General features: G+C 36.9%; 1 protein-coding gene across 3 annotated transcripts in view; it reads left to right on the top strand.

Moving 5' to 3' along the window:
* Positions 1-14,953, top strand: part of ALG6 (ALG6 alpha-1,3-glucosyltransferase) — a 67,356-nt gene that overhangs the window by 20,439 nt on the left and 31,964 nt on the right. For 2 of the 3 annotated variants that reach the window (XM_036091360.2, XM_036091361.2), the window contains exons 3-5: positions 109-193; positions 10,201-10,290; positions 11,858-11,946. In XM_036091360.2, coding sequence (XP_035947253.1) covers positions 109-193; positions 10,201-10,290; positions 11,858-11,946 — 264 coding nt within the window. The remainder of the gene's footprint in view (positions 1-108; positions 194-10,200; positions 10,291-11,857; positions 11,947-14,953) is intronic. The other variant, XM_078073018.1, reaches the window with a different exon arrangement.

The following is a 14,953-nucleotide window of genomic DNA, read 5'->3' as shown; positions in this document are numbered from 1 at the left end:
CTTTAACCGACACTGCCTTTCTATAATTTAGAAAAATTTCATAAGGAAATAAATATCATTGATACATTAAAGTATATTGTTGTCTGGCTCTTTTTACCTTTCATCTAGGTGCTGGAAAACCCCCTATGTTTGGTGATTATGAAGCTCAGAGACACTGGCAAGAAATTACTTTTAATTTACCAGTCAAACAATGGTATGGATCATTTTAACTTGATTTTATTGTTTATCATAGTTAATACAGATTATTTAAGATAATTTAAAAGGAAAGTATGCTATTCATCTTCATCATCCTCATTTTCTTGTATTACCTTGCATATTATAGGCTCATCTTTGAAATTTTATACTCCTGAAAGTTACCCATGTACTCAGCAGCTGGAATATGCTAAGAACTTTGAGGATAGAACACTATATACCTTATAGGCTCCTCTGGACATAAACTGAAGAACCATCCTGGGCTAACAGTATTTTTCCTGGTGGTTTTGCAGAGTTTCTTTATTAGGAGTGAAAGAGATATGAACGAGCAGTAGCTTAGTGGTAAGGAATGTTGGTGCTCAAGTTGGATTGCCTGAGTTCAGATCCTGTCTCTACTATTTACTAGCTGTGTGAGCTTTGGTGAAATTATTTAACTTTCTCTGCCATGGTTTTATCACTTGTAGAGTGGAAATGATAGAGTACATATTTCACTGGATTATTATGAGGATTGAATAAAGTGATATATGTAAAGCACCAGTGTCTGCAACAAAATGAGCTTTCAGGAAATGTTAGGTGTGGTTATATCTTTACAGAAATTTGTGCCTTAGTCATTTTTATCAAACATATTCTGGTAACAATTGATGACTTTATTTATTGACTTATTGGATGCCTAATAGATTCTTTTATGAGAGACTGGCTACACAAACTGTTTGCATTGTTCTGTTGATTGCTTTAGTCACTGCTTTTTTTTTTTTTCTGTATGTTGATAAATTATTCAAGTCATTAGAATCCAAAAGAACCATTTCATGGGATTTTATGTGAGGAAATTATATGATACCTTTTTTTTTCAAAGTTAAAATACATTTATTATTATTTTTAAATTGAAATATAATTGACATAAAAAATCCTGTTAGTTTCAGGTGTACATCATAGTGATTTAATATTTTTATACTTTATGAAATGATCCCCATGATAAGTCTAGTCACCATCTGTCACCATACAAACTTATAACATTATTGACTATATTCCCTGTGCTGTGGATTATATCCCCATGATTTACTTATTTTATAAATAGTTTGTACGTCTTAATCCCCTTCACTTATTTTGTCCACCCCACAACCCCTTCCCACTCTGATAACCAACAGTTTGTTTCCTGTTTATATGAATCTGTATTTGTTTTGTTTTGTTCATTTGTTATCTAGATTCCATATATAAGTGAAATCACACAGTATTTGTCTTTCTCTGTCTGACTTATTTCACTCAGCATAATACCCTCTGGGTCCATCCATGTTGTTGCAGATGGCAAGAATTTGTTCTTTTTTTGTGGCTGAGTAATATTCCACTGCATATATTCAGTTGACCCTTTTTTTTTTTTAAGTTTTATTTATTTAAGTGATCTTTACACCCAACATGGGGCTTGAACTCACAACCCTGAGACCAAGAGTTGGATGCTCTACCGACTAGGCAGCCAGGCGCCCCTATTTAGTTGACCCTTGAACAACACAGGTTTGAATGAACTACAAAGGTCCACTTATATGCGGATTTTTAAAATAAATATAGTACAGTACTATCAATGTATTTTCCCTTCCTTATGATTTTAATAGCATTTTCTTTTCTCTAACTTACTTTATTGGGAGAATACAGTATATGATACATAAAACATACAAAATATGTGTTAATCAACTGTTTATGTTACTGGTAAGGCTTCCAGTCAACCGGCTATTAATAATTAAGTTTTGGGGAGTCAGAAGTTATATATGGATTTTCAACTGTGTCAGGTCGAGGCCCCTAACCTCTGTATTGTTCAAGAGTTACTTATATACCATATCTTCTTTATCCATTTATCTAGCAATGGATACTTAGGTTGGTTCCGTATCTTGGCTATTGTAAATAATGCTACAGTGAACATAGGGATGCATATATCTCTCGAATTGGTGTTTCCATTTTCTTTGGATAAATACCTAGAAGTAGAATTGCTGGATTTTATGCTAGTTCTATTTTTAATTTTTTGAGGAAACTTCTTGCTGTTTTCCATAGTGGCTGCACCAAGTTATTTCCCAGCAGTTCATGGATTCCCTTTTCTCCATGTCCTTACCAACACTTGTTTCTTATCTTTTTGATATTAGCCAATCTGACCAGTGTGATGAGATGTTATCTCATTGTGGTTTTGATTTGCATCTTTCTGATTCTTAGTGATGTTGAGCATCTTTTCATGTGCCTGTTGGTCATCTGTATGTCTTTTTTGGAAAAATGGCTATTTAAGTCCTCTGCCCATTCTTTAATTTGGTTGTTTGTTTTTTGATATAAGTTGTGTAAGTTCTTTATATATTTTGGATATAACCCCTTACTGGATATATGATTTGCAAATATCTTCTCCCATTCAGTTGGTTGCCTTTTTGTTTTGTTGTTGATTTCCTTCATCGTACAAAAGCTTTTTAGTTTGATGTAATCCTGTTTGTTTATTTTAGCTTTTGTTGTCCTTGCCTTAGGGGATTGGTCCAAAAATACAGTGCTAAGACCGATGTCAAAGAGCTTACTGCTTATGTTTTCTTCTAGTAGTTTTGTGGTTTCAGGTCTTATATTCAAGTTCTTAACACATTTTGAATTTATTTTTGTGTATGGTGTAGGATAGTGGTCCAGTTTCATTCTTTTGCATGTAGCTGTCCAGTTTTCCCAACACCATTTATTGAAGAGATTGTCATTTCCCCATTGTATATTCTTACATCCTTTGTCATAGATTAATTGACCTTATGTCCATAGGTTTATTTCTGGGCTCTCTATTCTGTTCCATTGATCTTTGTGTCTGTTTCATGCTAGTACCATACTGTTTTGGTTATTATAGCTTTGATAGCTTGAAATCAGGGTGTGTGATACCTCCAGCCTTGTCCTTTCTCAAAATTGCTTTGGCTATTTGGGGTCTTTTGTGGTTCCATAAACATTTTAGGATTCTTTGTTTTTTGTCACTGCTTTTATATAATTCATTTATGAGAGAGTTTCATGCACAAACTTCATATTAAACTCCCTATTAATAGGTTGGTAGGCTGTACCCTAGTCAGAGAGCATTTAAAATAGAGACCAGATAAATATTTGGCACTATTCTTTATTGTACTATTTTGAGCATCTTTCATATCCTCATACAATGATTTAACCAATGAGTATTATTGTTCCAATTACTAGTACATTCTTAATGTGTTTTTCTCTTGCTTGATTGATAGAATCAGGTAATATTTGCTGAGAGAAACCAGCTCATTGCTTTTGAGTTTTGTAATTCTTTTTTATTCCTTCTGAAAAATTACATGGAAAAGATAATTGTATTTTTGGCTATTCTATGGTAAGTACTTCTCAACAAAGATTTTGATACAAAAGTAATTGTGGTATTTAGTATTGAAAGATTACAGAAAAGTGATAAATTACAGCATTCGGCTTACTGTTATTGGATAAAACATTGATTCCAGGAGTGAGAATATAATCTCAATTCAGTATGGAGGGTGGGTTATTCTAATACTTATATCTCATTTTTCAGTTTTTTGTACCAATTGTCTCCTACTTTGGCCCAGATAATCAAGAGTTGATTACATGTAGGGCGCCTGGGTGGCTCAGTCGTTAAGCGTCTGCCTTCGGCTCAGGTCATGATCCCAGGGTCCTGGGATCGAGCCCCGCATCGGGCTCCCTGCTCGGCGGGAAGCCTGCTTCTCCCTCTCCCACTCCCCCTGCTTGTGTTCCCTCTCTTGCTGTGTCTCTCTCTGTCAAATAAATAAATAAAATCTTTAAAAAAAAAAAAAAAAAAGAGTTGATTACATGTATACATTTTCATTCTTTTTCTTTGTTAAAAACCAGGAATGTATACCTCAGATATAATTATGTGATTCAGTTTTAATTGTGGTATGTGAGCCTTATATATCATGAAATGTCTAAAGTAATCATGGTGGTAAATTTTATAATGTTGAAATCTTTATTAGGCAGTGTGTAGCATAAGAATCCTGAATGAAAGAACCACATCTCAGAAACAGAGACATAAGGTATAAAGAAGTATGATTTATCATTAGTCGATTGTGCAGTACCTCACAAAGTTTGTAAGAAATCTAAGAAATATGATTTAGTATCATAAATGTCAGAAATTTTCTCTTTATTAGTGGATAGACTAGAAAAGCCAAAAATGTACACCTGACAATTCTAAGAGAAACTAATCTGTTTCAGATTCATGTTTGAACGGTGTGATTTCTTATTTTTTACTTCAGTTTTCCAAGAGTGAAGTCTTTCTCTTTTTACCTAGAGTAAGCTATAGTGTAATTAGTCAAAACTCTTTCCAAGTGACATAGTTGTTTAAAATATGATATCAGGATTGGTCATGTTAACTTTAAAAGTGTTAGTTTTTTTGTTTTTTTTAAAGATTTTATTTATTTATTTGACAGAGAGAGACACAGCGAGAGCAGGAACACAAGCAGGAGGAGTGGGAGAGGGAGAAGCAGGCTTCCTGCTGAGCAGGGAGCCCGATGCAGGGCTCGATCCCAGGACCCTGGGACCATGACCTGAGCCGAAGGCAGACGCTTAACAACTGAGCCACTCAGGCGCCCCTAAAAGTGTTAGTTTTGATAATTCTAAATTAAAAGAAAACTTTTATTATTTATTCATTGTGTATAATTTTAAGAAGGAAAATAGAACTTATTTCTTTAATTTTATGATAAATTTTATAATGAAAATTCCTTATGTGTAGAATCAGGACTTTTGGCATCAAGTAATAGACAACTTGAGTAATAGTAGCTTAAGCAATAAAATAATTCAGTTATGTCAAGAAGTAGGTCATTGTAATGCTGGTAAAGTGGCTCAGTAATAACAATCCAGGACTCAGGCTTTTTCCATTCCTTCCTCTCTGCCATTCTTTCTTCTTGGCATGTTGGCTTTTCATCCTGAGTGTACTCACTCCATGGTCAGTAGATGATTGCTCAGGCTACAAGCATTGTAACTTTATACAGCCATGTTCAAGGCAAGAATAATAGGAATACCATCTTTCTACCTTTCTTTTTGTCAAGGAGCAAAATCTTTCCCACATTAATTAATTAATTTTTAAAGATTTATTTATTGATTTGACATAGAGAGTGAGCATAAGCAGGGGAAGCTGCAGAGGGAGAGGGAGAAGCAGGCCTCCTGTGGAGCAGGGAGCCCGATGCGGGGCTCGATCCCAGGAACCTGGGATCACAACCCAATCTGAAGGCAGTTGCCCAACCAACTGAGCCACCCAGGCTTCCTTCTTTCCCACATTTAAAGCAATCATTATTAAAAAGAAATGGTTGGCTCAGTGCAGGCATGGTTTATACCTGGGGTTAGGGGAAGAGTCCGCCTACCCTGAGCTTGTTGCTTTTTAAATGAAATCACAGTTTTATAAATCAAGAGAATTGGGGGGCACCTGAGTGGCTCAGTCGTTAGGCATCTGCCTTCGGCTCGGGTCATGGTCCCGGGGTCCTGGGATCGAGCCCCACATCGGGCTCCCTGCTTGGCCGGGAGCCTGCTTCTCCCTCTCCCACTCCCCCTGCTTGTGTTCCCTCTCTCGCTGTGTCCCTCTCTCTGTCAAATAAATAAATAATTTTTTTTTTTTTTAAAGAGAATTGGTGGGCATAGCTGTTTATTTCAGCATTGTTTATAGTATTGAGAAACCTGAAATACTCTAAAATATCTTTTAGTAGGGGAATGATTAAATAAAGTATATTTTCCCTGTGCACATGTTTTTTCTAGGTAGATTCTTAGAAGTGGAATCTCTGAAGTAGTTTTAATGGATACCAACACCAGAATATCTTCTTTCCACATACATTTATCAACACTTAATAACACCAGACTTTTAAAATTTCCATTTCCTTGAGTACTTGTGATATTGGGCATCTTTTAGTATATTTGATGATCACCATGTTTCTTCTCAAATTTGCATACTCATATTTTTTTTCCATGTTTTTGTTGGGTTGCTGATCTTTTTTATAATAATTTGTATGATTTTTAAATAAAGTTACAGTAGTCTCCCATTACCCATGGGGCATAAGCTCCAATACCCCCAGTGGATACCTGAAGCTATTGATAACACCAAACCCTATACGCTATGGTTTTTCCTATACATTCATACCAGTGATAATGTTTAATTCATAAATAAGCAGAGTAAAAGATTAATAACAAGAATTAGTAATAAAATAAAATATTTATAACAATGTACTATAATAAAAGTTACATGAATGTGTTTCTCTCTCTCAAAATATCTTATTGGACTGTACTCTCTTTTCTTCTTCTTGTGATGATGTGAGATGATAAAATGTCTATGGGATGAGATGAAGTGAGATGAATGACATAGGCATTGTGATATAGCATTAAGCAACTGTTGACCTCCTGAGGATACGTGAGGAGGACAGTCTGCTTGCAGACTGCAGTTGACCACTGGTAACTGAAATCGCAGAGAGTAAACTGTGGATAAGAGAAGACTACTGTACATTAATTTTCTATGCTGTGTTAACAAATGACCACAAATGGTAATTACTTAAACACATATTTTTTAATCACAAAGGTTTTTTTAGGTCAAAAGTCTAGGCATGGCTTAGCTTGATATTCTGCTCAGGGCCTCAGAAGGCTGCATGCAATCCTGTTGTTAGCTGGGGCTCTAGCCTTCTCAGAGGTTCAACCAGAAGCGACCATTACCAAGGTACCTCTGGCTGTTGGCAGAATGAATTTTCTTTCATCTATAAGATGGGGGCTTCAGTTTCTTGTTGGAAGCTACTCTCAGCTCCTAGAGTTTACTTGTAGTTTTTTGCCATGTGGCTTCTTCAATATGGTCACTTACTAAAACATGACAGCTTGCCTCTTCAAAGTCAGTGGAAGGAGCCTTCTCTAGCGTACTTGCTAACAAGACAGAATCTTACATATACATAAAACATAAGCACAAGAGTGACTTCTGTCACCTTTGCCATATTCTATTGGTTACAAGCAAGTCACAGGTCTTGCCCACACTGAAGGTGAGGTTGTACATACTCAAGGGTATGAACAACAGGAGATGGGCTTCATGATGGTGACCTTAAAGTCTGTCTGCTACAACAGTATTCTATGTTTTAATAATTTTTCTTGTGTGTGTATGTGTGTATGTATAAAATAAATATCTTCCTGTTTGTTCTTGTCTTTAAACTTTTCTTATGGTGTCTTTTTTCATATAAAAAATTTAAATTTTGATGCACAGAAGTTCTTTGAACTACTGTTGAAACCCTTCTGTAAGTTTGAAACTATTTCACTTTAAAATATATATTTTTTAAAAGCAAAAATACCCATGACTGTGGGTTGTATATTAGAAAAAATTGTACCTTGAAGTTATTAATAATATTCTTGAATGTAATTTCATAATTCATATGGCAGCCAATTTTTTTCTGACAAAACAGCTACTGAGATTATATGGGGATTTGTTGGGAAAATACATTTCAACATATTGATAGCATTTATACAACTTTTCAGATATATCCAAAATATATAAAGCAGGAGAATTAACTAGTTGCTTTGTTTCTACTGGTAGATTTTGCAGCTTTACTTGAAACATTTATTTATTTTTTAAATATTTTATTTATTTATTTGAGAGAGTGTGTGCGAGAGAGAGAGAGAGAGAGGGAGAAGGAGCAGGGGGGAGGGGTAAATGGATGGGGAGAAGCAGACTCCCTGCTGAGCAGGGCGCCTGACATGAGGCTGGATACCAGGACCCTGGGATCATGACCTGAGCCAAAGGCAGACGCTTAACTGACTGAGCCACCCAGGCACCCTACTTGAAACATTTTAAAGCTACTTTTTCCATAAAGGTTGTTAGCCCTGTCATTCTTTCTTCCCAGTTCAACTAGTGACTTTACTGTTAGTATGTGTCTTTGCTGTCAGTGCCTCTTTTACTTATCTCCAGAGAATCTCAAGGTTAAAGTAAACAAAAAATAGCTTTTGTCTTATAAGAAACAGAAAACCAAATGAAATTGTATTGGTCAAAGTGGTTTTCCATTGCTAGATCCATTTCCAGTAGTTTTGTGGCTAATAGGCAGTTAGAACTACTATTATGTATTTGTTGTATGTCAGGCAATGATTTAACAGCTTTATGTATTTAACCCAATCCTTCAACAACTCTGTGAGGTTGATGCAATAAAACTTTATGCCAGTGTACCTGGTAATAAGGTGAATTTGGAAATAACACAATTGGTGCCTATCTTCAGAGGGTACCAGAGAAGTGAGTCCTCTGGTCTCCACTCTTGGCCTGGCCCAGTTTCCCAGATTCAAGCTGTCAAAAGGGGCTCCAACTAACCTGGAGATTCTTGGATTATCTACCTCTTGGCTTCAAGTCCCAGCCAGATACAGGACGTAGGGTGGTTCACATGGATGTCGCTCCTGGAGTGACAACTACTGCCAGATGGTACATACTTTAGTACCCTATGCCCAGATCTCTTGGCTGTGCAGCATGCCTTGATCATTTTATTAATCCCCATCCCTTCCATACAAACCTACAATTTATGTGACTAAGCAAAGCAGACCTTCTGAAGAGGAACAATAGATTATTTAATGAGATTGAATGTTTTTTTTATTTTTTATTTTTTAAAGATTTTATTTATTTATTTGACAGAGACACAGCAAGAGACGGAACACAAGCAGGGGGAGCGGGAGAGGGAGAAGCAGGCTCCTGGCTGAGCAGGGAGCCCGATGCGGGGCTCGATCCCAGGACCCTGGGATCATGACCTGAGCTGAAGGCAGACGCTTAATGACTGAGCCACCCAGGCGCCCTTGAATGTTAATTTAAAAGAAAAAATTTTAATCCCAAATAAAGAGATTGTGACACTAAAAAATTGTGACCCATTTGAAACAGGTTATGAATACTGGTTAGTTGTGGGTTATATAGTTTGGTCTCCATTACTGTAAATTATTCTTAGGACTGAGAAAATAAATTGGATAGAAGAAGCTCCTTAGTTATAAAGGATATAATTAAGGAATCTGTTTATGTAAACTTAGTTTTCATTTCTTCAGTTATAGTAGTTGTATATCGTGCCTTCCCGTTCTGGCCAACTTCAGGAGTCTATTAATTTATAGATGTTAGACCTAATTTTCTTCCTCAGTTCACAGAATCTTGCATGTAATAGGCTCTCATTATAAGTTGGTTAAATTGTTTTCAAAGTCTTATTGAAAGTCTACCTGTTCTGGGGTGCCTGGCTCTCTCAGTTGGTAGAGCATGTAACTCTTGATCTCGGGGTTGTGAGTTTGAGCCCCATATTGGGTGTAGAGATTACTTAAAAATCCTAAAAAAAGGGGCGCCTGGGTGGCTCAGTCATTAAGCGTCTGCCTTCGGCTCAGGTCATGATTCCAGGTCCTGGGATCGAGCCCTGCATCGGGCTCCCTGCTCCGCAAGAAGCCTGCTTCTCCCTCTCCCACTCCCCCTGCTTGTGTTCCCTCTTTCGCTGTGTCTCTGTCAAATAAATAAAATCTTAAAAAAAAAAAAAATCCTAAAAAAAAAAAAAAAGTCTACCTGTTCCATGAGGTATTTCTCTTTACATAAATCAAATCTTTGTGTGTTCTTTGTTGCTGATATTTTTACTTTTTTAAATTGTGATTTTATATTGTTTCTCTAATTTGTTAGATTATCAGAAGTGAATTGTCTTTTTTTGTTGCATATTTTTTTGTTGTGTACATGTTAATCATCAATTTATTAATAGAGTGACAGTAAGTTCCGGTTTGCTTGGTACAAACTTGGTTTACATTTTTTGTTATGGCTTAATTATTAATAACTTCCTCTTTTACTCTCAAGAGTGTCTTGGTTTAGACAATAAATTATTTACTTACTCTACTCAAAAACTTTTAATTGTGATTTCACAAAAAATTTTAAGTGAAGGGGAATAGACAAAAGTTTAGATGAATTTTTTTGACCTTGCGTAACATATTTTTCATTTTAATTATATTAAATGAGATGTTAAATTATAAGTCTATTTCTTGAATATTGATTAATGGAATGTTTCTTTCATTTTTTTTTTCCAGGTATTTTAACAGTAGTGATAACAATTTACAGTATTGGGGATTGGACTATCCACCTCTTACAGCCTATCATAGTCTTTTATGTGCATATGTGTAAGTCTTTCTTACTTTTTTTTTTTTTTTGAGAGAGAGAGGAAGAGCGTGCGCGAGCCAGGGGAGGGGCAGAGGGAGAGGGAGAGAGAATCCTAAGCAGGCTCCAGGCTCAGCACAGAGCCTGATGTGAGACTCGACCCCATGACCCTGAGATCGTGAGGTGAGCCGAAATCAGGAGTTGGTTGCCTAACCAACTGAGCCACTCAGGTGCCCCAGTGTTTCTTCCTTAATGTAACTACATATTTATGCACTTAGCAGGTTTAGTAAGAAATAGTGAAATCTGGCTTTGTTGAATAGAGGACAGACTGTTTGTAGCTACTTTTGCATTGTGGTTTATAAAGCAGTATACCTGTGGTGCCTGGGTGGCTCAGTCGGTTGGGTGTCTGCCTTTAGCTCAGGTCATGATCTCAGGGTCCTGGAATCGAGTTCCATGTTGGGCTCCCTACTCAGCAGGAAGCCTGCTTCTCCCTCTGTCTGCTGCTCCCTCTGGTTGTGCTCCCCCACCCCCTCTGTCAAATAGATAAATAAAATCTTAAAAAAAAAATAAAGCACTATACCTTTGCAATTGGGTTGTAAGTAAGTTAACTATCAAAATTTGAATATTTCTGTAATTTCTTTGAAGGACAGGCTAGAAAGAAATGTAAAAATCTATCTTTGTTTTGAAGTCAAGATTCTACCAATTATACATGGGCACTGACAAATATATCTAATATGGTTAGTTGTGTATAGCAAAGCTTTTTTTCTGGAATGGACTATTTATATCTTGTAGAAATTAGCTTCCTGGATTAAAAATAAGTCCCCAGAATCGGAGGGGGAGACGAACCATGAGGGACTATGGGCTCTGAAAAACAAACTGAGGGTTCTAGAGGGGAGGGAGGTGGGGGGATGGGTTAGCCTGGTGATGGGTATTAAAGAGGGCACGTACTGAATAGAGCACTGGGTGTTATATGCAAACAATGAATCATGGAACACTACATCAAAAACTAATGATATAATGTATGGTGATTAACATAACATAATAAAAAAAATAAGTCCCCAAAGTTCATGATAATCAGATATACTTTGCAGTGTTCAGAGTAATGTAGTATGTTTGAGAAGTTATCTTAGCAGTTATGTTCAGTTTTATGCAAGGATTTATAATTAGTAGCTATTTATTATTACCAACTGTTATAACTGAGAAGATTATAAACTATAAAACATGATCCTTTAGTAGTAACCAAAGGATAAATCAAATAAATAAATAAATAAATGAAATGTGACACATCAGATTGTTTTTACACTGAAAGAATTGTGAAGGTAGGGCTTTTCGTGACATGTTACATGGTTTTGTTGGAGGGCTTTTCGTGACATGTTACATGGTTTTGTTGGAAGGTGAGTGAGGTAGACCCTGTGTTATAGCTTAAGTCAGTTTCACATGATTAAATAAAAAAAGTAAAGCTTAGGCCCCGACTCTCTCACTTTATAAGAGCAATGGCCACTTCTTGAGATAGATTCATATGTCCTCAGATGTTGTTATTGCTAAAAGTGACAAGTAATACTGTATATGTATATATGCTTTGATTTTCAGGGCAAAGTTCATAAATCCAGACTGGATCGCTCTCCATTCATCACGTGGATATGAGAGTCAGGCACATAAGCTCTTTATGCGCACCACAGGTAAAAGAGCAACAAAGTGTTGATTTTCTGAATCAAATTTTGATTTTAAAAAAAATTTTGAACAAACTGATAAAAAGTTCTATTGTTCTTACTGACTTTTAATATTGTATAACTATATGTATACATATATATGTATAATACAAGACCAAATGTTTATGTAAGCTAAAGACAAAAGAATAGAAAGGAATCATTCTGGGTGCTTTTCACTTATTATTATCTCAATTCTTTTAACACCTAAATGAGCTAAATACTGTTATTATCCTTACTTTAATCTGAGGAGGTAGAGGCATAGTTGATTGATGCTAATAGCTTACCTGAGGTCAGATAGCCATATATTGAAGTTTTAGTTGTTTAGCTGCTGCTTTACTATCTTAATTCCACATCCCTTTAACCTTTTTCTTAAAGTAAACCTTTTGATTGTATCTCATACATTGTATTGCTGTGCATTTTTGCTAAATTAAATAATCCCTTCAACAAATGTTTATTTTATTTTTATTTTTTTAAAGATTTTATTTATTTATTTGACACAGAGAGAGAGAGAGAGAGAGAGCACAGGCAGGGGGAGTGGCAGGCAGAGGGAGAGGGAGAAGCAGGCTTCCCGAGGAGCAGGGAGCCTGATGTGGGACCCGATCCCAGGACCCTGGGATCATAACCTGAGCCGAAGGCAGTCACTTAACCAACTGAGCCACGCAGGCGCCTCAACAAATGTTTATTGAGCATCTGTTGTGTGGTGTATTGTGTGGTGTTCTAAGAGCTTGAAAGTAATAAGATTAGATTTCTTTAAAAGGTTTGTTTTAAGTTTATTTACTTAAGTAATCTCTATACCCAGTGTGGTGCTCAAACTTACCACCCTGAGATCAAGAATTGTGTGCTCCTCTGACTGAGCCAGCCAGGTGCCCCTAATTCCTTAATTTTTTTTAAAGATTTATTTAGAGAGAGAGCGTGAGCAGGGGGAGAGGCAGAAGGAGAGGGAGAGAGAGAATCTCAGGCTGACTCCCAGCTGAGCATGGAGCCTGATGCAGGGCTCCATCTCACAACCCTGAGATCATGACCTGAGCTGAAATCAAGAGTTGGACTCTTTTTTTTGTTGTTGTTAAGATTTTATTTATTTATTTGAGAGTGAGAGAGAGAGCATGAGAGCGGGGTGAGGGACAGAAGGAGAAGCAGACTCCCTGCTGAGCAAAGAGTCCAATGCAGGGCTCAATCCCTGGACCCTGGGATCATGACCTGAGCCAAAGGTAGATGCTCAACTGACTGAGCCACCCAGGGCTTCCCCCCACACCCCAATTTCTTTAAAAGCTTTGCATGACTTAGACTTTAATGCTCCTCTATACCTTTTCCTTAGTCTAAATTTACTCAGAGTTTGTTCTCTTTATCATTCATCCAGTCATGGAATCTCAGGCTGAAGAGATTATTTTGCCTGTTGTTCCCTCTGCCATACTACTCTCCTTTCCCCCTCATCAGTGCTTTAATCTTCTCTGAACTGCATACTCACTGGAAGATTATTTAACTTCTGAACCAATACCTGTATCTGCAGAGAACTCACAACCTTTAGAAACAGTCTATTCTATTTTCAGAGAGCCCTAATCATTAAACATTTCCTTCTTTTATTTCTTTTTTAGAAGATTTATTTACTTATTTTGAAAGATAGAGAGTGCGCATGAATGGGAGGAGCAAAGGGAGAGGGAGAAAGAATCCCAAGCAGACTCCATGCCAAGTGTGGAGCCTAACATAGGGCTTGATGTCACGACCCTGAGACCTCGACCGAATTGGAAACCAAGAGTCGGTCACCCAACCGACTGTGCCACCCATGCACCCCTAAACATTTCCTTCTTACGTAATACCTCCACTCATCACTTTAGGTTCTGTTTCCTTGGGCTACATAGAACAAGTCTGATCCTTTGTATACCTAACACCCTACAAACATTTGAAGTCACCTCTTCTTCAGGTTAAATATTCTTAGATACATTAACTATTTCTTAGATGGCCAGCTTGTTGAGTATGATTATGACTTGAGGCCTCTGGTTGTGCTCCTTTGAATATATTCCATTTTGTCAGTGTCACCTTAAATGTGGCAGCTAGAGCTAAAAATAGATTGCATGCATCTAAAACTGACAGTTTACTGTCATTTACTTTATTCTGGACACCATAGTTAGTGTGGAACAAGAAAAAAATAGGCCCTTTGGATAGCTATTTTGTACTGTTGAAGAACTTGATGTATTTGTTTTTCTTTGTTCTAAAAGAACTGAACATTCCAAATTATGACTTTTTTTTTTAATTTTATTTATTTTTTTTTTTAAAGATTTTATTTATTTACTTATTTATTTCACAGAGACAGAGATAGCGAGAGCAGAAACACAAGCAGCGGGAGTGGGAGAGGGAGAAGCAGGCTTCCCGCCGAGCAGGGAGCCCGATGCGGGACTCGATCCCAGGACCCTGGGACCATGACCTGAGCCGAAGGCAGGCGCTTAACGACTGAGCCACCCAGGCGCCCTTTTTTTTTAAATTTTAAACTTTTTTTTTTCAGTTTCCTCCTTACCTGGGTCTGTCAAGCTCTTTATATGCATTAATTAGCAAAAGTTTATGCAGTTTTTATAAATATTAACATTTAAGAAGGATTCTTACATGATTTGCCACATTTGAGGTACACTTCACACCAGATAATTTGGAGTATACAGATGCTGGGGAAAAAATGTTGTTTTCCTTTCCTTTGAGTATTCTTAATTTTTAAGTCTCAGAGCAAAGAGGGAATTAGTTTTGGACACTTCTAACTGATTTAATATGTGAATTTGTTAGAGAAAATTAGGGGTCTCTTAATCATAATTGTAGCACCATAGCAGTTGAAATTAGGCACAGGTGAAGGGAATGAATGGAAAGGGCTAGATGTAAAGGCCTTGTCCAGAGTGGGTGAGAGCCTTCTGTTAACAGAATTCCCACTCGAGGTTGGAGGGGGGAGGATGGCACTTAATAGGTTATTGTAAATCCTAATGGACTCATGTTTAAAATG

This window comes from Halichoerus grypus, chromosome 5 (assembly GCF_964656455.1).
Source record: "Halichoerus grypus chromosome 5, mHalGry1.hap1.1, whole genome shotgun sequence".
NCBI classification, from domain to species: Eukaryota; Metazoa; Chordata; class Mammalia; order Carnivora; family Phocidae; genus Halichoerus; species Halichoerus grypus.
The sequence above is the reverse complement of the archived record's forward strand: the minus strand, read 5'-3'. Positions and strand labels throughout refer to the sequence as shown.